General features: G+C 48.5%; 1 protein-coding gene across 1 annotated transcript in view; it reads right to left on the bottom strand.

Annotated features, from left to right (window-relative positions):
* Nucleotides 1-2,757: 2,757 nt before the first annotated feature.
* ATP8A2 (ATPase phospholipid transporting 8A2) overlaps nt 2,758-9,216 on the bottom strand; it is a 617,557-nt gene continuing 611,098 nt past the window's right edge. The window contains exon 37 of the mRNA XM_044249456.1: nt 2,758-8,658. Coding sequence (XP_044105391.1) covers nt 8,561-8,658 — 98 coding nt within the window. The 3' untranslated portion in view covers nt 2,758-8,560. The remainder of the gene's footprint in view (nt 8,659-9,216) is intronic.

Genomic DNA, 9,216 nt, shown 5'->3' with positions numbered 1-9,216 from the left:
GCAGGCAGCTTCTCTTAAGGACACCCAGAAAGGGTGGGGGGGATGACATGGACAGCTTTGTTCATGACTGAAGGGCTGTTCTACCCACACCCTCCATTCAAGGCCATTTGGAAACCAACAGCGACAACCCTGGGTCCCCCCTGCCCCCAGGCCATGGGCAACGTATTAGGTCAGCAGAAGAGCTTTAAATAAAATAAAACTTACTAAAGGCACAATTGCTATTTTGAAAGTTAGGAGAAAATCAGGAAATTTCTTGGCAATTAGAGTATTTCAAATCATAACACGTTTTCTTTAGAGTAGGGGAGAGAGTACAGGTAGCATAAAATGTCAACAACTCTAAGAGCAACAGCTAGGACAGACCCTGCCAGTTCAGGATCAGGCCAAGGCTGTGGCTTTTAGGGTCTCTGTTCAGCTTTCATTAAACTTCCAACACTCTGCAGTCAAAAGTTAAGGACGGTGCAGTTACCAGAAGAGGCAAATCGCTGGAGGTGGAACGTTAGGGGCCCCCTTCATGAAATGTTAAGTCATTTATGTGTGCAGCCTAGTTCAAGTAAATGCAGTCAGATGCTCTCCCCCTAGTTCAAGTAAATGAAAACAATGTTCGTGAGCTGAACTGTGTGTGTTTGGTTCTTCCAACCTTGGTGGGTGAAGGGATTTTATTTTGTCCTCTTTGGGGAGAAAATGAAAGTCCAGACCTCATCCATAGTCCCAGTTACAGCAATGGCCGGCCTTTTCAACAGTTGTTGGAAGGTTCCCTTGAAAGATGCATCCGTGGAACAGAATGTAGGCAGAGGATCAGAGGCTGGCGTGTGCTTCTGCCATGGGCTCTGCTGCTTTGTTACATGTGTCAGTCCCTCCCATTCTAGATGTCTCTTACACAAACACACTGAACATCAATAGTGGAACCTGAATGATTTTTCAAAGGAGCCAGAGTCTTTTTCACAGGGAAAACTATACTAAAGAGTATTGCTGCAGGCAGAAATGTAAGGTCTGCAAACTGTCTTCGGGGCCTAATGGCCTCCCAAGGATTCGGGTTTATTCTGGTGAGCACACGTGAAGGATGACATTAAAAAAAAAAAAAAAAAAAAATCACGGTAGCAGCAAAGGCAGATTTCATAGACACAACCAAGAAACGGCAAGGTTTGGAAGAGAACACCTTGCTCTTGATTGTGTGAAGTCATTTTCAGTTTTGCATGATTTAAGAAGAATAAGAGTGGGCCTATGGAGAGCAGAAGAAAGTCCTTCCCCCTTCTGCCCTAAGCTGCAGAGCTCTGCCTGGAATGAGGCCCGGCCGGCCTCCTGTCCCTGCCTATGCCTGGGGATGTGACCACCAAGGTCGTGACCGCCCTAAACTGGCCAAATTTCAGCTGTGATAAGGTTATCTGGGAGCAATCAGAGTCTGCTCTGGGAATCTGTAGTGTATCTGAAGTGGGCCATTAAGAGGTTTTGGGGTTCTAGACGGGGGCCTCTGCAGGGAAGGGTCTTCGTTAGTTCTCTTTCCTTCCTGTCCTCCACCCCCAGAGTCTGTCCTCACTGCAAATGGCTAAAGCGTAGAGCTGCCCACACAAAGCCAGGCAAGCAGCTGATACACCGAGCCCGAGGCTGGTTTCCAGTGAGAAAGGTCCCTGCCTTTCTGGAAAGCCATGCTTCCCAGGCTAATATCCTGGCCTTCTAGCTCCTCCTTTACCCCAGGTTCAATGTGGCCTCTGCTGTGCACCTTGCGTGTCCCAGGGAACTTCGAGGCAGTGGATGTTTATTTAAATGTGATTTGTAGTATCTATAGGGAATGGGCAGGCGTCCCCTTATTCCCTTTAAAATAACGTAAGGGAAAAGAAACATACCTCCTCCTTTCCTCTTAAGTTCTGTGGCTGGCCTAAGAATTTAGCTAACGTAAGACAGACTAACAGGTAAAAAGCACACAAGTTTATTTAATATTTTTACATGTATGTGGGAATCTTTAGAAGGAAGATGAAGACCCCAAGAAGCCATTAGGTCCTTTAGGACCTTTTTACACAAAGAAAGATAAATTGGCAATGTGACTGGACAGCTTGGGCTGGGTCATTATACTGTGGGACAGTCCTTGGGAAAGATATAGGGGAAACCAATGGAAGGTCAGGGTTATTTCAGTTGGTCTGTTTGTACAGGTCCATTCCAGCATCCACCCCCAGTCTCCAGGGATAAGAACATTCTCTTCCTAGTGCTGGGAGTGTACCTTTCTCCGTGGCAATGCTATGACCTGTGTTCAGGTAGAAGGGGGAGGTCAGAGAGCCCTCCCTTCAGATCTGCTGTTTGTCAATGGCCTTCAGTTCAAAATAATCAATATGTCAGAGTAGCATAGTTTGGGTGGTGTGTTCGGCACCCGTCCAATGATGGTCTTGTCATTTCATGCTCGACAATAGAATCTGAACTTTTCAAATCTCGGTTTGCAGGGAAACTGAGATAAACCAAGGGGGAGTACAGTTGATGGGAGAAGCCCTTCTCTGTACAGTTCCTTCCATTGCATGATCTGTCCAACCTCAGATCAGAGCCTTTGGACTCTGCTCTCATGAAGAGGACTGGGACTTGCGGAGCACATGTTAATCAACGATTCAGATTTTCCTGCTCTCCTGCCATCGAACGGCGTTTCCTTGGCCATCGGCTCTCGGGGCAGAGTGTATGCATAGCCTCTGTCTACTCTGTATTGCTGTCCCAAGTCCCTGTGGCATCAGATGCTTACTACTGCAAGAGCAAATTACAAAATAAAACACGGTCCAATCATTTACTTTAACAAAAGATTTATTTGAAACAGGTTTGTGCAGACATATACCAGTCAACAGGATTGATCAAAGCCACAAATCACTACATTTTCCAAAACCTCTAAAAATACAAATAAGTGCCCTTCATTTGTATTCACTCCAGGAGGGAACCCCAGCTCCGCTATAACGTGCGGCTGTAATTTAACAACCAGAGGACATTAATAGGACGTGAAAATGGTAACACTTCTAGAGGGAGGGAACAAAAAAACCCCCACACTCCATAGACGCACTCACTACTCTGCTGGGAGCCAATTAAACGTGCCCCACAGCCCTGCTTCCCTCTGCATAACCAGATTAAAACCTCCCTGTCGCACACAATATTTAAGCAATCTGAGCACAGATGCGACAGCAGACAGGAGGGCACATGGCTTCACTGGCTTGAGAAAGACGCCACAAAGATGTTGCGTTCAAACAGCAATTCACTGACCTGCAGGAAAGAGGATGCATGAGGGCTGCAGACCCAGCTGCTCCTGGAGGAGCCCCCAGGGCCCTACCCCTGCATTGGCCGGGTGGTAGCAGGGCCCTTCAGAGGGAGGATTCCTAGGGAAGCGGCGGGCATGCTTCTGAACTCAGCAATCGCCGGCAACATGGGAGAAGGAAGGCAGAGGAATGCACGTGTCGGCACACACACTGATTTTATTAACGAAAAACCTGCAAAGTACCCACTTGCGTGGGGATCTTGCGGGAAGGAGAGAAGCCCTGGGACAGGGCAGATTCTCTTTTCCCGATTTTTAACTGGTATTTACTGGTCCACCTGTGGTTGCGTGATGGTCTTCGGGGATGACTGAATCCGACGCCATCGGAAGTGGGTTCATATCCTCACAGGATGTGAACCTCACATCCACTCAGGCTGTCCCCCTCCTTCTGGCCCCTTCTCTGCTACTTGGAAGAGCTGGCCTATAAAAGGCCATTGATAAGCTCTCTTGACCCCTCAGTTTCCTGGGCAGGGTTATTTGGATAGCGCTATTACCTCAACTTTCTTCTTCCTATTTCTGTCATAAATCAAAGCCACCTGACACTTTGTTCCTGACTTTTAAAAGGAACAGGTCTCCTTTCTTTCTTTAGCCAGGTCAGAAGAAATGCTGATGGGCTAATCTTGGGAGCATGTTTTTCTGGGTCTGGAGCCTGAGAGAAAGAGCAGAGTGGATGTCTCTAAGGCAACTAGGGCAAGAGATTGTCATTGAAAATGAGCCAGCCAGCGTTAAAGAATCACTCTTTTGTCTCTCATCAATCAGGGGGGCAGAGGTGCTTGTCAGAGTGAACAGCTATGGATTATGCTTGGGGTGGGGCAACGGGGTGAGCTCGCCCCTCTTTTCTGCCCCCTTTTGTGTCATAGCTTCTGAACATGTTGGCTCAGTAGCCTTTTCTTCCCATTGAAGCCTACATGCCGGGTGGCCACACTCAGACCTAACAAGCTAAGAGAGAGCCTTTCACAGAGCGCTAGTGGAGGCTTGGCATTCAGAGAAGCTCTTTAACGTCCAAGGAAAAGCGTACTGCGGGACGATATGGGATGCTGAGAAAAAACACATGAGTACAATGCATCAGGTTAGAGTATTTCAGATCTCTTTCTTTCGGGGATACTTATGGACTCTCACCTCTATGTCCCACTGGAAATCCTCAGTGCCATCCTCATTGCCTTGGAGGATGGGCAAGTGGCCAGGACGAGGCTACAAAAACTCCCCCAAGGCTGTGTTGAGACCAACAACTGTCTTGAGCCGATGGAGAACCAGAGCAAAGACAGCAGATGTACATTTTCCCTCTGAGAGGGGATAGCTGCCTTTTCACTGTCTCCAGCATTACTAAATTAGCTAAGAAAAGCCTTGGAATGAAGAAAGTATTTAGCAAATCTGACGGGGGATGCCATCTTTTACCTTGATCTGCTAAACTCATTTCTTCCCCAGGTTATTATTTTGGGTTCTGCTTAACCACAGTTTCCCTGTTCCCATTTTTTATGCATCCCTGGAGATGAAGTCTACATTTCAAATGCTGAGGCCGGACTGCTCCTTGAATTACCTTGGGACAATGACCCTTGGTAGTAAGCCAAATGCCAGCTGAAACGTGTGCACTTTCTTCCCATGTTCAAGCCGAAAGACTACCTTATCCCCTTGCAGAGCTTTGTGAACATTCTATTCAGCTTATGATCTGAGACATAAACGCCTAGGAACAGAAATAGGATAAAAAATTCTCTTCAAGAAATGAGATAAAGGGTCATTGTTATAACAAATGGAGATTACAGACTTTCTTTTAAAAAAATGCAACCGTAACACCTGTAATATATACATCTATATGCATTTTCAGACATTAGTTACTCATATTCACTTTTTTCCCCCCATTATTCACTGCTTCTTGACAAGTTATCACCGATTTTCACTGCCAGCTCCCTACAGCAAGACCCGAAGCCTTGTCAAGGAAAAGAAAATGTCAACAGAGTTCCCAGCCATGCTCTGCCAAAACTCGGGTTCCTGTTTGAGGATATTACTCTACAAATGTTAAAGCAACAGCATCTCCTTTCTCCAAAGCACAGGTTTTGTATACTCTACTAATCCCCTCCCCCAAATGACCACACGTGTGCCGGGAGATGGGTGAACGTAACACTGGTCAAGAAGTCCTGAATATTCCACAGAGAGGCAGGATGGACGCATCAGCCACACCCCAAAATTCTTACAAAGCCCGTTCTGATAAGCCCTGAAATTGCTTCTGACAACCAGGCAGAAATGGTTGGTTTAGTCTGTTCTCCCATCATGCCTTTTTAATGGGCACTTTCCCCGGCCCCGCTTGCTGGTCCCTGCTGGTGTGCGGTGGAACTCAGAGCTAATGCACGGAAGGGCTGCTCTTTTCCTCCTGCAGGCTCAGCCAGAATGGAACACACACTCTTAAATGAGAGTCGGTAGTCTGTGTATGACAGCAGACCAAGGCCAGGCCTCAGTGGATTCTGCTACTTTAGCCCAATGCAGAGGCCGGCCCTATAGTGCTGACCAAGTGTAACCTGCCAGCCCGTATGTCACTTACTATGTGGCAGAGTGACAAGTCCCATGTGGCATTTCCACCGAGCTGACAGCCAGAGAATGCAACTTACTCCAGTCCACCCCGCTCCCTGGGGAGGGGCCTGTGTGACACTCTGACCTCAGTTTGAAGATAGGACAAATGACAGCCCCTGAGTTGGCCACAGCTAAATATCATACATCACACGTAGTGACAGCTGCTCCTCCTCGAAACCCAATTTAGTCATTTGGCCACCAGATAGCTTGATCGCATATGAGAATTAATAGACTAGAAAGGCATCCCATCTAATATTTTCCTCTCTGTGCGCGTTTCATTATCGCAAACACTGTTTAGTCCAGTTGTCAAAAGAATCAGAAAACATACTGAAACCTCAGAAAATGTGAACTGCCTTTTAACCTAAAAAAAATAAAATAAAAAACAAAAAAAACCCAAACAAAATATACACACACTGTAATTCACAAATCTAATTTGGAAGGCTTCAAGTTTAAGAAAGAGCTAAGTGTCTGACAAAGAATGAGTTTGAGTTCCCCTTTCCAGAGGCTTAGTTCCAAATGAAACCAGAGTGAGGAGACCCACTGAACGTTTGATTCAAATTTTTGTCTTGCCTCTATTTTTAGGATATCACCTCTCTGGGTGTCCAATAAAGACCCATACCTCAGTCTGTTGTGTTAATTCCAGGCACATTTTGTGGGGGAGGGTCCTAACTCCTGCACGACAGCCCTTCAGGGATTCATTTCGCTGGGTGCTCTAGTAAAAATGGTTTACCAACTCGGGGAGGAAGGAATGGCAATTTTCTAAGCCTCACCTGTTCACTGCATGTTCTGGTTCCCCTTAAGCCCTCCCTGGATCCTGGTCATGTCATAAGCAAAGGGTTAGTTTTCTTTGTCCATGCAAATCATACTTTAAGTTATTACAATGCCCAATAAGATGTGGATTGTCCAAAAATAACGGGTGAGGAAGCAAAGTGCACTGTTGTTTTATTTCCCAGTTTAGCGCAGCCATGCCCCAGAAGAACGGTGCCATTCTAAGCAGTAACAGCTGCCCAGAAGTATTTATGTTAAGCCATCCAAAAACCTGGTTTGGCAACCAAGGCCCAGAGGAGGGAGCATGCCTCCAGGCTGGCCATTCATTAAGGGCTCCAGGTGCTCTCGTTCGTGCCCGAGGGCAGGCAAGTTCTGCCCAAATTTAGAAGGCGGGGCCCAGAGGTTTGGAAGCAAGTTCTGCCCAAATTTAGAAGGCGGGGCCCAGAGGTTTGGAAAGTCAGTGATGCAGCACTTCTCCTCATCTTAGAGTCAGGACACTTTCTTTTCAGAGGTGCCGGCGTCTACCACTGACTGGATAAGGATGGGAACCTCATCCATACAGAAAAGGGCATTTCCTTGAAGTGTCTGGAAGTGTTGCTGCTTAAAACTGCATGCCAGCGTCTTGTTTAGCCTCCCGCATGCATCATCACAACTGCCTGGGATTCAGGGCTTGATTTCGGTGTCCACTGAGAAGTCTTGACTAACATGTCCTCTCTGTCCTCCTCCCGGGGTCTCTGTGTTCCTTGCCTCTCACTGTCCCCTTTGATGGTGGTCTTCCCCCACCAGCCTCAGGGGCCTCAACTCTCCCATTGGGTTCACTCATCCTGCCTGATTTTAGAGTTACAGAGCGACAGGTGCATCCCTTCGCTGGGGAGACATGCTGCACATTCATTGGTTTCCCAGCAGGGAAAGTCCAAAGTGGGGTCTGAACTCCCAAGAAAACACGTGTGGGTCTCACTGAAGTGAATGCCCAAGGTTCAGTGGCCTGGAGGTTGGGGAATGAGTATGGAGAGCCTGACCAGAGCGGGAGCGCCGAAGCATTCTACCACACACTGACCTGCAGGCTTCCCTGTCCTGGGAGAGCCAGATAAACATTTAGAATATGCGCAAATAGCTAGGCTTCTTTTCTTTAGTTCTAGGACAAGGGCGGTGGCAGGTGAGATTTCCTGCATCCATATCTGAGTCTGTGCTAGGACAGGAAATAGTGCACGGTTGGGCTGGTTGCGCACCAGCTGCCATGCGCTGAGCACAGCGGTCAGCCATGCAGGAGGTCCGGGACGCGGGGAGCCCGGACAGCCCAGAAGGCACCTGGGAAGGGAGCGGGAGGATGCTCGAACCGCGGCCCGCCTGCCCTGCCAGGAGAGTGGCTAAGAGGTTCAGAGACGCCTTCTCAGGGTTACCAGCCTGATGACAGACATTTTGGGGATTTCACTGCCATCACACTTCATACAAACGAGAGAGGAATCAGAACCAAGCAAGACCTCAACCTGCCTACGGTGGCGTTTACCTGCTGCCTGGCGGACATCCTCTGTGAGTGAACAAAACAGGAAGGAAGCGTGCCCCCCGCCCCCGCTCCAATTCCGCCAGGCTGGTTTCTCACGCAACATAAAACTCTCACCTTTCTCCCAGAACAACTAGTACTGATGTTTAAATATTGGTGGAACATAACGTTTTTAATTTCACACCTCACAGAGCACAGCTGAATGCTTCAGAAAAACGTAAACAGAAGTCAGGCCAAGCACTGCGGACGAACTGGAAGGGAACAAAATGGCTTCCCCTGTGGGATCTACTCCAGGTTTGCGAGGGAACGTGGAACTAACAAACTGGTTGGCTAAGGCCACAGAAATGGGTTTTATGGTGTTTTGGCTGCGGACACCAGTCTCTTCTGACAGAGATGTGTTAACACTGGGTGCAACAAACCGCATCTCTTTCCTGGGATCAATCAGGAGGACTCACGCCTTATTTCTTCCTCAGTTTCTTTTTGGTGGTGTCATAAGCACGGACGATTTCTTCCTGAGTAACAGCTCCATGCTCTTCTTGAGAGAAGGCATACCCGTCTGCAAGAGGAACGCACACAGGGATTGGTGAGGAGGAGAATGGGGGGAGCAGGCTGGGTTTAGAAGAAAAAGCCTTTGTGGGAGATGGCTGCTGACCTTTGCCACCCTGGGCTCACCAGCCTGAGGTAGGTGGGGACCCGGGACAGACAGACCTGAGGCTCGGAAGGGACATGTGGGCAGAGTGTGGGGTGGGGCTGGCCAAGGCCTGACCAGACAGGGCCTGACCGGTTCTGGCTCCTGATGCCGAGGCTGGCATGGGAGGGTTCGGGGTGGGGGTTGAGCTGAGCTGGGAAGCATAAACAATGGGTCACTGGTCCGGGTCTGCACTTCCCCAAGCGCCAGTCAAGAGGAAAGGCGACATGCTCTGCTCCGGAAGTGTCCCAAGCTGCCCAAAGCTGCAGGCTGGCTGGGTACTTTACGAAGCTGTGAACAGGCAGGGGAACACACACACCATGCTAGTCTGCAGAACCGGCCCTGTGCTCGCAATGCTTGCGGCACTCCTGCTCTTACACGGGACAGATGAGGATTGGTAATCAGAAATTGCAGCTGGTTCATTTT

The sequence above is a fragment of the Neovison vison genome, chromosome 5 (assembly GCF_020171115.1).
Source record: "Neovison vison isolate M4711 chromosome 5, ASM_NN_V1, whole genome shotgun sequence".
Taxonomy (NCBI): domain Eukaryota; kingdom Metazoa; phylum Chordata; class Mammalia; order Carnivora; family Mustelidae; genus Neogale; species Neogale vison.
Note: the sequence above shows the minus strand (reverse complement) of the source record. Positions and strands in the feature narration are given on the sequence as shown.